General features: G+C 45.0%; 2 protein-coding genes across 2 annotated transcripts in view; both read right to left on the bottom strand.

The window, feature by feature from the left end:
• Window positions 1-15,692, bottom strand: part of LOC113889099 (cationic amino acid transporter 3-like) — a 33,530-nt gene extending 17,838 nt beyond the window's left edge. The window contains exon 1 of the mRNA XM_027535950.1: window positions 15,593-15,692. The gene's annotated coding sequence lies outside the window, so the exon portion shown is untranslated. The remainder of the gene's footprint in view (window positions 1-15,592) is intronic.
• On the bottom strand, window positions 5,206-9,568 carry LOC113889102 (cationic amino acid transporter 3-like). Its single transcript, XM_027535952.1, is given in 11 exon segments — window positions 5,206-5,379; window positions 5,547-5,655; window positions 5,930-6,096; window positions 6,287-6,486; window positions 6,677-6,779; window positions 6,883-7,022; window positions 7,192-7,414; window positions 7,586-7,698; window positions 7,903-8,089; window positions 8,433-8,591; window positions 9,166-9,568. Coding segments are annotated over 11 exon segments (1,902 nt in total). The 5' UTR covers window positions 9,545-9,568; the 3' UTR covers window positions 5,206-5,257.
• Window positions 15,693-19,337: the final 3,645 nt, after the last annotated feature.

The raw sequence follows: 19,337 nt of genomic DNA, 5'->3' as shown, positions 1-19,337 counted from the left end.
AGGGATTTAGTAGTAAGGAGCACTCCCCTCTTAAACAATAGCAGGACATTTGGAATCCAACCTACATATATTATATTGAAAAAAATTCCACATTGGTTTTAAAACATCTGACTTTTTAAACAACTGTAATATAAAAGGAGAAAACATACAGAGTTTAAAATAATATAAGGACAGAGACTTAAGCCATGAGAATGGCATGTCTGATATCACATGGTATAGAATTTTCTTCTTGTTTAGTCACTCAGTCATGTCTGACTCTTTTGTGGCCCCATGGACTGTAACATGCCAAGTTCCTCTGTCCATGGGGTTTCCCAGGCAAGAATACTGGAGAGGGTTGCTATTTCCTCCTTTAGGGTATCTTCCAGTCCCAGGGGTCAAACCCACATCTCCTGCTTTGGCAGGCAGGTTCTTTACCACTGATGCACCAGGGAAGCCCAGTAGACAACCCCAACTGACAGGCAGTCTCTTCCTGTTATGATTCATGAGAGTCACTCAGGTCCAACTCTGCTGCTTTCTCCCCACCCTCTCATCTTTTCAACATAATTTCCCATGTTTTTAATTCATCTCACGGTGACTGCAGTAACTGTCAGAGGTACACTCACATTCCTGTTCTTTTTCCTTTTTCATTCAACAGTTACCCTGTGTTTCCAAGTGAGTGTCCTGATCATTATCCCTCCCCAACTTCCCTGCTGTCTGACCTCTATCTCTCAAATACTAACATCTTTTCATTTTTATGTACTTCCAAAAGAGTCTGAAATTGTTACTCAATTCTATAACCATTGCTGAGTTTGGGTACTTTGTGTTTACATTATATGTGAATATTTTACATTGATGTTGAGTTCACTGTGACCTGTGATTCACAGTTGATAACCTGCCTCCCCTCACGCCTACCCCACCCCTCCAGGGTTCAGCATGTTAGTCCTCCCATCTGTGCCTCCTCTTCCTGCCTCTTTTCTATCTCAGATGGAAACACTTCTTCGTCTCACTCTGTCTCTCTCTTGCCTTCTGCCCCGTTTCCCATGCATCCTGATTTTGACATGAATTCATCACTGTGCCTTGGGCTAGTGGCTTTCCTTTCTTGGTTGCATTTGGAAACCAATCCAAATACCAAAGCCAGGCTAGCCCTGACAGAATAGAAACTAAATCAGAGGGGAGCCGAGAGAAAATCATGTGACCTGGGAAGAGGATGAAAACATTCCCGAGTAAACCCAGACAGGCGCTGGCCGCCTTTCGTCTGTATTCGCGTTCTGCGGTGCCCGCTGGAGCCCGCTATAAAAAAAAAAAAAAAAGAAAAGAAAACATTCCCAATCTCAATATTGTCAAAGATTCTTCCATTATGAGGGGACCCTCTCGGGAACACGCATACACACACACACCGCGAGTTTTCTCCATTGTCTTGTAAACGAAAGGAGTCTAGAAATAAATGTAGTTTTTTCGTGTTTGTTGATATTCTTACTTTTTGGACTTCCCTGGTGGCACAGTGGATGAGAATCCACCAGCTAATGCAGGGTACCTAGATTCGATTCCTGGTCTGGGAAGATCCCACGTGCCATGGAGCAACTAAGCCTGTGCTCCACAACTACTGAGTCTGTGCTCCACAATAAGAGAAGCCACCGCAAGAAGCATGCACACCAAAGCAAAGAGTAGCCCCCTACCCACAACCAGAGAGAAAGCCCACATGCAGCAACTAAAACCTAGTGTGGCCAACATTTTAACAGTTTTTAAAAAATCAAATGTTTTGTAAAATTTGCCAGTGAAACTATCTTGTTTTTGTGTTGAGAGGTTTCTGATCACTGATTTAACCTCCTTACTTGTTTGTTATTCGTATTGTTTATTTTATCCTGATTTTGTCTTGATATGTTGGATGCTTCTAAAAATTTGATCTGTTTCTTCTAGGTTATCCAATTTGTTGGCATATAGTTTTTCATAGTAGTTTCTTATAAGACTGTCTATATTTAAAGTACCATTTATAATATCTCCTCCTTTCTGATTTTATTCATTTGAGTGTTCTCTTTTAAAAATTATTTTAAATTATTTATTTTAATTGGAGGCTAATTACTTTACAGTATTGTAGTGGTTTTTGCCATACACTGACATGAGTCAGCCATGGGTGTATTGCTTCACAATGTTGTGTTAGTTTCTATGACACAAAGAAGTGAATCAGCTCTGTTGCTGTTCAGTCACTCAGTCGTGTCTGACTCTGTGCCACCCCATGAACTGTAGCCCACCAGGCTCTTCTGTCCATGGGATTCTCCAGGTAAGAATACTGGACTGGGTTGTTATTTCCTTCTCCAAGGAATCTTCCCAACCCAGGGATCAAACTGGCATCTCCTGCATTGGCAGGTGGATCCTTTACTGCTGAGCCACAAGGGAAGGAAGCCCAGTGAATAGCTATATGTATACATATGTCCCCTACCTGCTGGGAGTCCCTCCCACCCCATCCCCCATCCCAACCCTCTAGGGCATCACAGAGTTGCAAGCTGAGGTTCCTGTGCTCTCTGCAGGTTCCTATTAGCTTTCTGTTTTGCACATGTAGTGTATACATGTCAGTCCTAATCCCCCAGTTTGTTCAACCTTCTCCTTCCCCCACTGGGTCCATATGTCAGTGAGCTGTCACCTCACAGAAGTCAGAATGGTCACCATTGGAAAATCCACAAACAATAAATTCTGGAGAGGATGTGGAGAGGTGGGAACTCTACTGCACTTTTGGTGGGAAAGTAAGCTGACACAGGCACTATGGAGAACAGGATGGACATTCCTGAACAAACTAGGAATAAAACTACCATATGACCCGGCAACCCACTACTGGGCATAAACCCTGAGAAAACCAAAGTCAAATCAAACCAAATCACAAAGGTGCATGTACGTGAATGTTCTTTGCAGCCCGGTTTACAACAGGCAGGACATGGAAGCAACCTGGATGTCTATAGACAGATGAATGGATAAAGAAGATGTGGTACATATAGGCAATGAAGTATTACTCAGCCATAAAAAAGAATGAATGTGAGTCACTTGTAGTGAGATAAATAAACTAGAGTCTGTTATACAGAGTGAAGAAACTCAGAAAGAGAAAAACACATATTGTATATCATGCATATGTATGGAATCTAAAATAATAGGACAAATGACCCTATTTGTAGGGAAGGAATGGAGATGCAGATGTAAGAACAGACTTGTGGACACAGTTGAGGGAGGAGAGGGTGGGATGAACTGAGAAAGTAGCGCTGACATTTATACATGATTATGTGTGAAACAGTTAGCTCATGGAAGCTGCTGTAGAACACGGGGAGCTCAGTCCGGAGCTCTGTGGTGACCTAGAGTGATAGGGACATATACATATAATTATGACTGAGCCTCCTTGTTTTACACAGAAACCAACACAACAGTGTAAAGCAATTATCCTCCAACTAAAAAAAAAATTGTAAACATTAAAAAAATAAAGTATTATTAAATTTTTGGAAATAAAAAAAAAGGAAAAACAGATGGCCTCCCAAGTGCCTGGAGGGAGGGAGGACTGATCTTCATTCTGAATCAGAAATGAGAAACTGTGTTTTCAATCCTTTGGGACATACAATGTCTCCCCATTACACTGCTCTGCAAGACTAGGTTGACTCAGTGAACACGAGTTAAGGGCATGGGGCTTCTGTCCATGTTACTCTAAGGTCCAAGTTGAGCATTATGGTTGAGGGCAAGCATTCAAAGAGTCAGGAAGCTATGATTAGCATCTTGGCCCCACGAACACCTCTCTGCCCTTGAACAAGTCATATACTTCTCTGGACCTGTGTTTCCTTCTTGATCAAACGCTGCTGATAAACCTTTGAGACCTCTCATTAAGAACATAAAATGGTGCAGTTGCTATGGATAAAGTATGATGGTTCCTCCAAAACACCAAAACTGAAATTACCATCATGGTTGGGCAATCCCACTTCTCAGAATACACCCAAAAGAACTGAAACTGAGGTCACAGGAGACATTTGCACACCCATGTTTGTAGCAGCATTGTTCACAATAGCTGAAAGATGAAAGCAGCCCAAACGGCCATCCACGAAAAATGGATGACTAGAAAGTGATGTGTGCTGACAGAGGAATATTATTCAGCAATAAAAAGACAGGAAATTCTGACCCATGCTACAACAGGGACAATACCCTTGTGGACAAGAGACTTGAGGACAATATGCTAAATGATAAAAAGGCAGTCTCCAAAAGACATATACTGTATGGTTCACTTCAATGAAGTACCTGATATAGTCAAATTTACACAGACAGAAATAGATCAGTGGTTTACTAGGGACTGGGTGAGAGGAAAAATAGGGAGTCATTGTTAAATGAGAACGCGGTTTCAGTTTTACAAGACGAAAAGAGTTCTGCAAATTAGTGTCACAGCTGTAAACACACACAGTGTCACAGTAAAATTTACAATTTACCCAATATTGCTGAACCGTTCATTTAAAAATGGTGAAGATGGCAAATTTATGTATATTTTGCCACAATTAAGGAAAAAAGAATGATGCCAGTGATAAACAGGAGAGCCAGCTTCACAGAGTTGCTGAGGGTACAAAACTCCAAGGTAACTTAACATGAAACACCAGTGAGTCATCCCCAGCGGAATGCTCAGCTCCTAGATGAGGCATCAGCAGACATGGAGGGCAGAAAGGAGAAAGGAGACTGAAGGCAGTGCCATTACCATGCTTGGTCATTTTTATTTTTAAAAAATTTTTATTGGAGTATAGTTGATGTATAATGTTGTGCTAGTTTCTGCTGTACAGCAAAGTGAATCAGTTATATATATACATTTATCCACATTTTTTAAAGATTCTTTTCCATTTCATCCATTACAGAGTATTGACAAGAGTTTCCTGTGTTCTACAGTAGGTTCTTATTAGTTATCTATTTTTGTATGTATATGTACTACTGTATGTATATGTTCATCCCAATCTCCTAGCTTATCATTTCACCCCTTCCACCTCTAGTAACCACAAATTAGTTTTCCACATCTGTGACTCTATTTCTATTTTGTAAATAATTTCATTTGTACCATTTTTTTAGGATTTTCATTTAAGCAATATCATATCATATTTGTCTTTCTCTGACTGATTTATTTCACTCAGTATGACAATCTCTAGGTCTATACACATTGCTGTCAATGGCATTGTTTCATTGTTTTTAATAGCTGAGCAATATTCAATTGTATGTATGTACCACATCTTCTTTACCCATTCCTCTGCTGATGGACATTTAAGTTGCTTCCATGTCTTGGCTATTGTGAATAAGCACTAGGGATATCGTCATCAAGAGTCTGGGAGATGGAAGCTGGTGGCTGTTGATCACAGTTCTACCCTGAGCTGTATCGGATCCCATATCCAAAGTATATGACAAATCCTAGTAAAGAAATGAGATGATGAAAAGGGAAAGTAGGCATTCTCCTCACTTACTAATGCCCAGTAGACCTCCTATTATGGCTTCTGACAAAGTTTGGGGCAGACATAGTAGGAAGAGGGTTGGGTTCAGTCACTCAATAGTAGTTTTTATCCCAGAAAACCACTTACCAATGGCATTAGAGATGCCAAATTGAGTCCAGGTCCAAGTGTTTATTTTTGTCATCAAGTAGACATTCATAAAGATGCTCACCAGTGGGAGGGCAGGCACAGCAGGGACCTGTGGGCAGAGTCAGTCCATCCCTGAACGCACCCTGGGTGTCTGAAACATGAGCCATACCCAACATGGGTGAGAAGACTCCAGTCTGATTCCAGCTGTGTGTTCAGTGCCTACTCAGATTGAGGATCTAAAACACTTAGCATGGATCAGCAAAAGATCCATTTGTTTTAGAAATTCCCCTTCTTCTCTGGTCCAGAAAAGAATGTTTAGATCTCAAAGCATGCAGACTTCATTCACTCAAGGTAGACACTTTGGGCACATAAAGTCACCTTACCCTGAACATAAGAGGAATGGGGTCCTGGGGCTGCCTCCAGATGATGACCGTGACCCCAGTGATGAGCAGCAGCAGCAGCACAGCCACTGTTGTGAGCACGGGGTCTCCAGAGAACACCTGGCTGGGCCACTGGGCCAGGATCAGGCTCAGGATGAGCATCAGGAGAACTTAAGGTGGAGGAGAACAATTTCAACTCCAGAAGCCAAATAGATCAAGAACTTGGATCATATTCCACCCGAAACTGCCCACCTCAGGAAGGGCCATCATATCTCCAAGATTCCTCAACTGATAAAATATATGCTCCCAACCTATCTTGTCAGTTTCAGAATACCACCAAAGTGAGATCCAACTGCTCACCAAGCAGGAAGGCACATCCATAGACAATCTGGCCAGATTTCCGGGTGGGGATGGTGCTGGGAGGGAACCACAGACTCTTTAGAATGTTTGAAGTTCCTGCTTCAGGTTCAGAGTCCAAAGGATTTCCTTCAAGTGTAGGCTCCATCTCAGTTTCTTCCTCTGTTTTCTCATTCTTGACAAAATTTTGACGTGGTTGGTACCTTAATTAAAGATATGAAGGCAATATTAATAGCAGCTCCTACTCATGGAACATCATGCAGTCTAATTAAAATCTTTCTGGACTTCAGCCCAGCAGGACAATTATAAGGCAGCATGAAGGTAGAAGACAATTACCTCCTCATCAATCCCCATGAGTCTAAAACCCTGAGCCCACATGTAGTGAATTCTCACCTGAGGATGAGAACAGAAAATGTCCCGAGGGTATAAGCAAGCAGGACCCCAATTATCATGAGTTCAACGATATCAAGGAGGTCAAAGAGTAATGCCGTAACCCCTAGAATGAGGGCACAAAACAAGGTGGGGAGGGAGTGAAAACCAGTATAAACATCCAAGGTAAGAAATTTGACCAGAAGGAGGAGTGGGCTTTGTTTACTTACCTGCAAGAAATCCAGAAGCCGTTATGGCCATGACAGGGGTGCCTGTACTGGCGTGGATCTGGGCAAGATCCCAGAAAAGGAGCCTGTCACCCGCCATTTCACAGATCAACTGAGACATGACAGACATGGTGCCCAGGAGGCTGGAAGGCAAAATGGGAACATGTGTGAGGATGTAGAGCATCAGTACAGAGTGAGGCATCTCTTCCCTGTCTACATGTCATAATGCATCTTGCTCTCTTGTCTCTCAATGACAAGGGACAGGATACCTAAGAATCTGACAGTAGAGAGGGAGAAAACCATGATACTGACCTGTATAAAAGAGCACACAGGAAGACAACAGCCATGATATATCTGGCAGGGTCCCATCCAACATGGAGAAAAGCCTGTGGCAAAGGACTGTAATGATGAATCTGGTAGTAGGGCACCATGAGGGTGAGTGCCGCTGAGAGATCAAAATACGTCAAAAAGCAGATGAAGGTGGAGATCACCATGCTCAAGGGGATGGAACGCTGAGGATTTCGGGCTTCTTTGCCTGCGGGATGGAAGGAAATACTGGATCAGAAAAACATACTGGAATGAAATCAGAAAATCCTCTTTCCTTTTGCACCTCCAAAATCTGGGTTCACCTTCTACCAACTCCTATGCCCAGGGGCAGCCCAAACTGTGCCCACACCTCTGATGGGACATGTCATGACCATGTTACCTGTAGTGACAATGACTTCAAAATCAAAATATGCGTAGAAACATAGAGCTGCTCCTTGAAGAATCCCATCAAGGCCAAAGGGCACAAACCCTCCAGAACCTAGAGGCCCCAAGCTATGGTGAGAGAAGGAATGAGGAAGAAGGTGGGTGAGGTGAGTTCAGCCACCTCTACTGGATCCTTCCTCAAGACCACAAGTCCTGGGTTCCAGGATCCCCATTATCTGATCCACCAGCCCAGCTCTCTTAGTCCCCATTATGTTCCCAGCTCTACCCACAGCCCTCACTTCCACCCAAGTGCATTTTGATGGCCAAGAGTACCCTCCAGTCCTATAGATGTCACTGGATTCAGATGTGTTCGATCTGTAGTCCTCTTCTGTGAGCTGCCAGTTGTGCAGGTCTCCCTTAATGAAGGCAGAGATGATCATGAAGATTGGAACAAAAACATTCATGCCTCTGAACACTTTGATAACCAGGGATGACACACGAGCTCCTGGAACCAGTACTCCTGTAGTAAAGATGGAATATGAAGCATCCAGAATAATCAAATCCATAGACACAGAAAGCAGACCAGTAGTTGCCAAGGGACTGGGTGGCAGAAGGTACCAAGGATGCTACTCAATGCCCAACAATGATTTTTCAAAACCTACAATGCACAGGACAGCCCCCCACACCAAGAATGATCCAGCCCAAATTGTCAGTGGTGCCAAGGATAGAAGCCGTGTATGTCCTCCTCTCCTGCCACCTTTGTTTCTAGTCCTAACCCCCCACATTCTGCCACCCAAGCCTTTCCCTCCCCAGCTCCTGCTCCACACCCCACTCTTCTCATCCTGTCTCTGTCCCCTTCTCACCAATCATCACCAGCACCAGGGCCAGAGCGACAAAGTCTGGGAACGTGGCCAGGAAAGAGGGCATATACGGAGAGAAAGTCCCCTCTAATGCCTGAGAGATGTGGTTCCCAATCAGGCTGTCAAGGCTGTAGCTCCAGACCTTAGCCACACAGACAGTGGCTGCATGGAGAAAGAAGAAGGCATATTCATTAACAAAATTAAGTACTCCTCTACCTAGTACCATGGGATATCTTAAAAAAAAAAAGACCAAATACTTAATCTCAAAGATTTTCTCTTTTTGAGGTGAGAAGAGCAGGCCCAGATAATTCACAAAGTAGGTCAACTACTCAGTATGCTAGGAGGAAATAAATATTATGTGAGGAAAGAACACAGTGAAATAGGAACAGAGGAACTACGAGATGAGGGTTGAAAATTCAAACATAGGGGTAAAGGAAAATCCTACAAGGACAACTGACCAAAGATTTCAATCTGTTGAGGGGATGAGCCTGGGGGATATGCCTCTCTCTTATCCAGGGAACTCCCTACATTTCCTTGTCCTTTGGGTTCTTGGTCCATCATTTAAGGCAAACAGGACAGAGCTAAGTAGAATGACGTTGTGGGGTTTTCCTGCCATTATTACACACTTCACCTCTGCAGTTCAATAACTAAGTGCTCATGAAAGAGTGAAGACCCCAATCCTGTCTCCCAGTTTCCAGATGTTAAGCCCATATTTTCCCACTCCCCATCCTCTTACCAATAAATAAGGACAGAACGAGGTTCCAGCCAGTGATGAAGGCATACAGTTGTCCCATGGTGACATAGCTGTAGAGATACACAGAACCAGAACGTGGTACCTGAGCCCATAATTCGGCATAGCAGAGCCCAGACAACAGAGAAGACAGGGCAGCCACCAGGAAGGAGATGATGATAGCTGGTCCAGCTATGTATTTGGCCACTGCACCAGCCACAATGTAAATGCCAGCTCCCAGGCTTCTGCCCACACCCAAGATGACCAGGTCTAGAACGTCCAGATAAGTTGTGGGACTCTCAGGCTCCGCTATGGGCTCCAGCAGCCGCCTTTGGACCAACTTCTGACCAAACTGGTGAACATACTGATACAGTAGCCTCGACATAGTTGAGGAGGCTCAGATCTGCTGAGAAAGAAAGACACAAAGTCATCTAGAATGTCCATCCCTCCCTTGGCCCTGGGAGTCCAATTCCATGAAGCAATGGGGTGATGAGGGGCAGGTGATACAAGGACACATGGGGCAAGTTCTGCATCTCTGAGTTTTAGTTTCTTCAAACATAAATAGGATTTTTCACATGTTTCAGTTACTGGAAAGTTTGCTTGAAGAGAAGTGAGGTGGAGCAAAATCCATTTTCCCAAAATATGCCACTTTGGCTCATGGATTTTGGGCTAAAGGCAATTTAGACACAGCAGACACAGAAGGATCTCCTTGCCTCTCCCTTAACTGATTGAAATATTAATAATTCAGATGGGGGAGGTCTATACTAGGAAGAGAGCTATCACCAGATAAGTTTTCATCTCAGAAAGATTTGTCTGCACATTTGTTCACCAAGCATTTGCTCGTCCCATCTTCCTTGCATTGTCTTCCTTCCCCTCAAAGCCCCAGATCCTTACCCTCTTCTCCTTAGCTCAGAGTAGCCTCTATGAGCAGAACTGTCTAACTGTCTTGAGCCTCAGGGTTTTCATGGGGCTCCCAAACATAACAAACTAAATCTGTTAATCTGTCTCATGTCAATATAATTATTAGACCAGCCAAAGAATCTAAAAAGTAGAATGGTGGTTTTCCAGGGGCTGTGATGAAGGAGGAATTGGGAGTTATCATTAAATACAGACACAGTTTCAGTCTTACAAGATGAAAAGAGTTCTGGAGATTGGTTGCAGAGCAATGTAAATATACCTAATTTTAGTGAACTATACACTTAAAGATGGTTAAGGTGGTCAGTTCTGTTATGTGTATTTTGCCAGTATTTCTAAAATTGCTCCCAATGATAAATAATAGAGCCGACTTCACAGTTGCTGGATATAGAAAACTCTAAAGTGATTTAATATAAATCACCAAACAGGCTTCCCTCATGAATACCGAAATCCACAGATGCTCAAATTCCTTATAGTTGCCCTGTGATACAGATGAGGAACCCACAGATACGGAGGGCAGACAGTGTAATGAAGACTGAAATCAGTGGTCCACATGTCACATCCACTATATAAGGGTAATTATTGGTTGTGTGTGTTAGCCGCTCAGTTGAGTTCAATTCTCTGCGACCCCATGGACTGTAGCCCTCCAGGCTCCTCTATCCATGGAATTCTCCAGGCAAGAATACTGGAGTGGGTTGCCATTCCCTTCTCCAGAATATCTTCCCAACCCGGGGATCAAACCCAGGGCTCCCACATTGCAGGTAGTTTCTTTACCATCTGAGCTATCAGGGAAGTCCAACTGTTGGTTGTACATGAGTCAAAAATAGTCCTATATCGTCAGGACATTGATCCAATCACCCCTCTCCACCACATACCTCTTCTCACACAGACTCATATATCCCAGTTCCTGTTTTCATCTAGAAAACAGGTCTCTCCACCCTCAAGTTGGAGCCGGGCTGATCCCCTGCAAGCAAGTTCTCATGGGAGAGAGAGAGATTCAGAGGTCTCCAGCCAGCAGCCTGGGGAGACCTGCAGTTTACCTTGAAATCCTGGGTCTCAGCATCAGACATTCTCGGATAGAGTCAGGCGTGAGCAGTGGCTTAGTTCTCTGCCCAGGAATTGGACCCAGGTGGCCTGGGGGAAAACCAGGACTCCTAGCCGCTCATCCACCAAGGGACAGAGGCTACAGACAAGATTCCCCTGGCTCTCGTCCCCATTGATATATTCATTTCTCAAGAATCAAAAGCTGTTAAAAAAGAAAAAAAAAAAAAGTGTACGAAGTAGATTAAAGACACAGCCCAACAAGCCAGAGGGCACAGAGAAACTGCTTGTTCAGTTCAGACCAAAGTGAGGCAGAATTACACACCTGGAGAGAAGAGATGTGGGCCTTCCCCTGAGGAGGAGGAGCCCCATCAGATGGCAGTTAAGTCATTCACACAGGGCATTTCTTCCAGATTTGTTCACCTTTGGCCAATTGTTTCGTTTCTTTTTCCACACCTGCCCTGCCCTAGGATCCTCCCCAAAACACATGTGCAACTTCTTTCCAGGATGGATTCTAGTCCAGAGCCCTGTGAAGGGGTCCTTGACATCACCTATTATGGGATGGTGCCCCCTTCTTTTTGACCTCCAAGGAGCCTTTCTGGGGATGTGCAGCGTCTCCCAGTCCCAAGGGTAAGAAATATGTGACCCCTTGATCTTTTAATCAAATAGAGTTTAGCCCTGCCCTGATTGTTATCTTAGGTGTCCACAGGAGACAAAGTCCAGCTACTTACTCTGTTCTTGTCATTTCCATCTTGAAGTTGCCAACAGGAGGCTGGTTGTAAATGTCTAGCCAAGTGCCCACCTGCCTCCTTCCTCAGGAAATGTAAACAGGAATCTAATTGTGAATGCCCAGCCTGGAGCTTACCTAGATCCTGCCTCAGGGCCATATGGGGCTCCTGGGTGTTATTTCTGTCCCCTGTTTCTTGTAGGCAGACTCCAGTCTCCACGACCTTCCCTGAGTTCCAAAGTGCAGTTTCAAGCAGTTGCTAATGACTGAGCTTCCGAGAAACCACCTGAGACAAAATTAAAGGGGCCAAAGCAATTTCCTTGTCTAACAATGTTCTACGTACAAGAAGAGACCTTGAAAAAGTAAGGTTGCAGTTACTAGCTGCCAGCAGACATTGTTCTGTGAATGGATGTGGCATCCTAGTCTGATGCAACTCAGAAAACTCGTTTTTGGCAATGCAAGGACTTGTCTGAGATCACAGCCAGTGTCACCTAGCTATTTCCTCAGATGTCTGCACTGCAGCTACTTCATTTTGACTTTTAACTGTAGTTTTCTCCCCAATAGCCAAGCAGGTGCCACCATTAGTGATGTCAGTGTTTGTCTACGTATGCAAAGATGGAAGAATCAGGGCTCATAAGATCTTCTCCTGACTTGTGGACACAGTGGAGGAAGGAAAGGGTGGGACAAATTGATAGAGTAGCACTGAAATATATGCGCTGTGTGTGCTAAGTCACTTCAGTCGTGTCCAACTCTTTGTGACCCTGTGGACTGTAACCCTCCAGGCTCCTCTGTCCTTGGGATGCTCCAGGCAAGAATACTGGAGTGGGTTGTCATTCTCTTCTCCAGGGGATCTTCCCCACCCAGAGATGGAACCTGGGTCTCCTGCATTGCAGGCGGATCCTTTACCATCTGAGCCACCAGGGAAGCCCCCAATCATATACATTACCACATGCAAAATAGACAGTTAATGGGAAGTTGCTGCGTAACACAGGGAGCTCAACCCGGCGCTCTGTGACAACCTAGAGGGGTGGGATGGGGGGTGGGTGAGAGGGAGGTTCAAGAGGGAGGGGACACATGTATACCTATGGCTGGTTCACGTTGTTGTACGGCAGAAACCAACAGAACATTGTAAAGAAACAATCTTATGATTGAAAATAAATTTTAAAAAGTCTTCTGAAAGTGTCTAACTCCCTGATGGCCTGTTCTGCCAGTTTTCCCAGTGCACAGACTGCTTCATTCCTTATCTCTGCCCTAAACTCCTCTCAGCGGGTGTTGAAAGTCAGCAGCTGCAGCAGCTCCTGATTTAATCCTTGTAGAGGTAGATGGCAAGTGCCAGTTTCCAGTCGGCAGGGCTCCTGTATGGTCATAAATTCAACAACGGTTTGGGAGGCAGTTCATGACCATTGGGAGGCAATTCATGACCATTATGGTCCAGGAAAATAGGTCCAGGAAAATACTCTCTCTTGTTGCTTCTCCCAACATTTAGAGTTACATCGTTACCGGCACTGATCTCATATGAAACTACACATCATCATTTTATCAGAGGCCAGTAGTGGAAGAACAACAATTTTGCGAAACAGGAGAAACACAAATAACAAAGCTGGCAGAATTCGTAAGATCATAAGTGAGAATTAAGCCGAGAACTTCCATTAGATGTGGCCCAGGTAGATTTCAGGTCGTCTGACTCAATCCATTCTGTATCAGTCCTTATCTCTCAGAGAAATTATTTATTGGCACCGTCCATAAGGCACCAGCCCTCCCATTGTTCTCCAAGCTGTGTCGGATCCCGTATTGAAAATGTGGAGTGTTCTGATGAGCCATGGGACTGTCAGACTTCTCTATGGGCTCCAGCGGCCGCCCGTGACCAGCTTCTGAACAAACTGGTGAACATACGGATGCAGCATCCTAGACACAGCTGAGGAGGGTACGATCTGCTGAGAAAGCGAGACACAAAGTCCTCAGGAATGTCATCCTAAACAACACAGTCCTACCGTGGAGACCAGGAAACTCTACTCAGTATCCTGCGATAAACCATAGGAACAGAATATGAAAAAGAAGGACTTCCCTGGTGGGCCAGGAGCTAAGACTCCACGCTCCAAATCAAGGGGCCCAGGTCCCACCCCGGGTCAGAGAACTAGATTCCATACACCACAACTAAGCGTTGGCTCAGACAAATAAATATTTTTTAAAATATGAAAACTGTATACAGAACTGAATCACTTTGCTGTACAGCTGAAATTAACACAACATTAGACATCAACTTTACTTCAATAAAAGAAAAAAAAAAAAAGAATATCCATCCGCCCTTGGCCTTGGGAGTCCAATTCCATGAAGCAATGGAACGAGGGGAAGAGGGTGATATAAGGACACATTGGGCGAGTTGTCTGTCTCTGAACTTTGGTTTCTTCACACATAAACAACACTTTTAACATATTTCAAAGTTACTGGGAGACTTACTTGAAGAGATGTGAGGAGGAGGAGAACACATCTCCCCAAAATGTCCTACTTTGGATATGGGTTGTTTTGAGCTGAAGGCGATTCAGACCCAGCGGACTCAGGAGAAGTTCTCTGTCTCTCCTTTAACTGCTCAAAATAATTATATTAGGGGACCTACGCCAGGAAGAGAGCTATTACCAGAGAACAGCTTTTAATCTCAAAAGGACTTGCCTGCCTGGAGGAGCAAGCAGCTGTTCCCTGACCTCCTGTAAGTTGTTTTCCTCCCCGTTGAGGCCTCAGATCCCTACCTCCTTATCCTTAGCTCAGGGGAGCGTCTGAGCCTCAATTGCCAAACTGTCTCTGAGCCTAGGGGCTTCCCTGGTGGCAGTCAGTAAAGAACCTGCCTGCAATGCAGGAGACCCGTGTTTGATACCTGGGTGAGGAAGATCCCCTCAGTATTCTTGCCTGGAGAATCCCATGGACAGAGGAACCTGGAGAGTTAGAGTCCACAGGGTCGCAAAGAGTCGGACACTACTGCAGCGAGTTAGCATGCAGGCCCTGATCCTAGTTGCAGCGTGCAGACTGTTTGTGGCAGGCTCCCTGTGGGCTTCCCTTCAGTGGTGGCCTGCGGGCTCCAGGCCCTGTGGGCTCAGGAGCTGCGGGCATGTAGGACCTTAGTTCCCAGGCCAAGGATCTTGAACCTGCCTCCCCTGCATTGGCAGGCAGATTCTTTAGCACTGAGCCGCCTGGGAAGCTCTCTGTGTATTTTACCACCATTTAAAAAAAAGTACTGCCCATGATAAATAATAAAACTTGGGCATAGCAAACCCAGAAGTGAATGAATGTAAGTCATTATGCGTTTATTCTTTACACATACCTAAATCTGGGTGTTCAAGTCCCTTACAGTTACCCCAATATCTGCAGAAGAGGAAGAACCCATAGATTCGAAGGGCCCAGAGTAAAAAGAGATTGAAATCATAAAACCTATTCTAGGGCATGATCACCAACCCTACATCATAAACCTTATATAAGGGTGATCTCTAATATTATATGAACAACAGTAAAAATTGTCTTAGAGCCTCAAGGCAATGATCCAATCTCGCCCCACCCTTCCTTACACACACACACACACACACACACACACACACACACACAGCGCAGACACCAGCTCCTGCTTTCATCTGTAAAACGGGTTTCTCCACCCTTAGGCTGGAGCTACTATGACCCCTTGCACTCTGGGGTTGCAGAGGTCTCTTTGGGACGATGCGAACTCAGCGCCCAGTCTCCCACAGAAGAGGGTGACCCGAGACTTACTGGATCCTTGGAGCAGAGCCTGGAGCACTGGGTCAGTCAGGGAGGCTGAGGTTAAGCCGTGCGGGGCTGGAGCTGGGACATCTCCAAGAACCCAAGCCGGGAGTCCTGAGCGCAGAAGACGGTCCTCACCCCTGGGTTGTTGGGGTGGGGGTGGGCTGGGAAACACCTGCAGTGTTGTTATCAGCCCTTGACTCTTCTGCGGTTACCCGCAGGGGGTGGTTCCGAGATGGTGTTTATTATAGTAAATTACACCTAATGTATAATTTAGCATTTTAACCATTTTAAGTGTCCAATTCAGAAGTGTTAAGAACATTCACATTTTGGGCAACCAAACTCCAGAACTTTTTTTCATCTTGCAAACCAAAACTGTACACATTCAACAAAAATTCCCCCTTTCTCCTCCACAGTTGTTGGCCATCACCACTCTACTTCCTGTCTCTATCGCTCTGACCATTGTTAGGTACTTCAGGGGAGTCATTCAATATATTTCATTTTCTATCAGGCTTGTTTCACCTAGTAAAATGTCCACAGGTTCATCCATGTTGTAGCTTATTGGAAACAGGTTATATTCTTTTTGTGATGGCGTGTTTCTTTAACGTTTCATGCTTTTTTTTGTAGTTTTCCATTGGCGCTCTCTCATTTGAAGTAGCAGACATCTTCAATCTTTGCTGGTTACCTTCAGCTGGGGTATTCTTTTAACGATGGCGGTGTACCTACTCCACTTTTCTTGCTCCGTCTTGTGGGAGAACTCTTAGCTTTTCTGTCTCTCTGTTCTGACAACCCACCAGGCTGCCTCCTGGAAAGCTGTGTCTGGATTTCCAGAAGGTGGCGCTAGGGCTCCAGTTTGCGGGCGCCCTCGCCCAGAGCGGGTGGGGGGGGGGCGCGGTTTTCTGAGCCCGCTCCTTGTCTCCCCGGGCTCCCCTAGGGGCTGCAGGGGGAGAGTCCCACAAGGAGCCCCTGGAGAGTGGGGGAAAGTGTGGGTCAAGCACTCGGGGCACTGAGGGTGCCTGTGGACGCAGGAGGTAGATTCCCGGCTGTGGTGCTCAAGGAGGCATGTGTTTGGGTTCCCTGTTGAGAGCAATCCCTTTCACGCCCTTTGAAATGTTGATCGGCCTCTTTGCCAGTAGCCTTCCTCTCCTTCCTCATGGAGGTCCCCTCTCAGCACTGTGGAGGCTGCTGTAGAGACACAGATGTCGCCAGCAGTGTCCTCAGAACTAGGCTAACTGGACACTCACTGGGCTCTTTCCTTTTCTGTGATGGGAGATCAGCCCCGTGAGATGTTTCCTTGTGTGTGTGTGTGTGTGTGTGTTTGGGGGGTTGTGGGGCGGTGGTTCTGCTACTTTTTCTTTGATCCTTTTTTGGAGTGCCAGTCTCTTCCCTAGTGAAGGCTGACCTTCCGCGAATTTTCTCTTTTGTTACTGTTCTCCAGGTTACGCCTCCGCCCCCAGAGGGGTCCGGGCAGGTTCCCTGGCTCTGCAGGTTCTGCAGCCCATAGTGAGGTCTGCCAGCCTGTGACCCAGATGCACAGACAGACAAGACTCCCCCAGGGCTCTTTGGGCACATGGAGCTAAGTCCCACCACAGTCACAGAGGTACTTTTCCAACCCAATCCAGAAAATGGGCAGGAGACCTAAACAGACATTTCTCCAAAGAAGACACACAGATGGCCAACAAACACATGAAAAAAAAGATGCTCAACATCGCTCATTATCAGAGAAATGCAAATCAAAACTACAATGAGGTATCACCTCACACCAATCAGAATGGCCATCATCATAAGTCTGCAAACAGTAAATGCTGGAGAGGATGTGGAGAAAAGGGAACCCTCTCGCGCTGTTGGTGGGAATGTAAACTGATACAGCCACGACGGAGAAAGCACGGAGGTTCCGTAAAAAACAGAACTACCACATGATCCAGCAATCCCACTACTGAGTGCATACCACGAGAAAAACAATTCAGAAAGACACAAGTACCCCAATGTTTATTCCAGCACTGTTTGCGGTCGCCAGCACATGGAAGCAACCTAACTGTGATGGGTAGAGAAGATGTGGCACATAGGTACAATGCACTATCACTCAGCCACACAAAGAAACGAGACTGGGTTATTTGTAGTGATACGGATGGACCTAGAGTCTGTCATACAGAGTGAAGTAAGTGAGGAAGAGAAAGACAAATATCATATATTAATGTATATGGATGGAATTAAGAAAAGATGAGCCCGTGTGCAGGGCAGGAACAGAGACGCAGGGCGAGAGAACAGACATATGAGCCCAGGTGGGGGAAGGGGAGGGTGAGACGAACTGAGAGAGTAGCACTGACATATGTACACTAGTGTGTGTAAGGCTGATAGCTAGTGGGAAGCTGCTGTCTAGCTCAGGGAGCTTGGCTCAGTGCTCTGTGATGACCTGGAGGGTGGGATGGGGGGAGGGGGGAGTTCAAGGCGGAGGGGACATATGTATACATGTAGCTGGTTCACTTCTTTGTATGGCAGAAAAACCACCCCAACTTTTTCAAAAGGTGCTTTTCTTCCTGAATGGATGTCTATTTGTTCTTTGGTTGTTGAAATATAGTTGGTTTATATTAGTTTCAGGTGTATGGCATAGTGATTCAATATTCTTACAGTTACTGTCATTTGTATAATACAAGTAAATGTATCAAAGGAGAAACAGACTCACAGATCCAGAAAACAAATTAGTGGTTACCAGTGGTGCGAGGGAAGGTTGTTTTTGTTCAGTCGCTAAGTCGCGTCTGACTCTTTGCGACCCCATGGACTGCAGCACTATCTCTGTCCTCCACTATTTCCTGGAGTTTGCTCCCAATTCGTGTCTATTGAGTTGGTGATGCTATCTAACCATCTCATCCTCTGTCACTCCCTTCTCCTTTTGCCATCAATCTCTCCCAGCATCAAAGTCTTTCCAATGAGTCGGTTCTTCGCATCAGGTGGCCAAAGAGAGGAAAGGAGGCAGGATCAAATTAGGGATACGGGATTCAGAGATACAAACTATTATACCATGTATACAATAGATAAGCAGCAAGGATAGGTCGTAGAGTACACAGAATTGTCACCCTTATTGTGTAATAACTTTTGACGGAGTGTAATTGGTGAAACTACGCACCTGAAACTATTATTAATATAATACTGTAAAACAAGTCTACTTCAATTAAAAAGAAATACTGATATAACCAACAGTTCACAATTACTTATTTAGTTTTCACTAGTAATTAGAATTGCTATGGGGTTTTACGAATGGCTCACTGCGTAAGGAGTCTGCCTGCAATGCAGGAGACACAAGAGATGGGGGTTTGATCCCTGAGTTGAGAATGATCCTCTGGGTAAGGAAATGGCAACCCACTCCAGTATTCTTGCCTGGGAAATCCCATGGACAGAGGAGCCTGGCGGGCTACCATCCATGGAGTTGCAAAGAGTCAAACATGACTGAGCAACTAAGCACAAATGTTAAGAAGTCTGATTAATATGTGTCATTAAAACTACTGAAATTAATAAGGAAAATATATTTGTGTTCAAGGAAATTTTTTTTAAGTTATAAGGATGAACGTGTATTTTGTTAAAGGGAAAGGAAGTAATTTTGTCCTAAAGTGACATTAAAATGGGGGAGGGGAGAAGCAGAACACTGAAAATCTGAGTGTAATAAAGGAAGTTATAGAAAATTTGTGGAGGATTTCCCTGGTGGTCCAGGGGTTCACAGCAGGGGGGCCTGGGTTATATACCCCTGGTCTGGGAACTA

The sequence above is a fragment of the Bos indicus x Bos taurus genome, unplaced genomic scaffold (genome assembly GCF_003369695.1).
Source record: "Bos indicus x Bos taurus breed Angus x Brahman F1 hybrid unplaced genomic scaffold, Bos_hybrid_MaternalHap_v2.0 tig00003518_arrow_arrow_obj, whole genome shotgun sequence".
Lineage (NCBI taxonomy): Eukaryota > Metazoa > Chordata > Mammalia > Artiodactyla > Bovidae > Bos > Bos indicus x Bos taurus.
The sequence above is the reverse complement of the archived record's forward strand: the minus strand, read 5'-3'. Positions and strand labels throughout refer to the sequence as shown.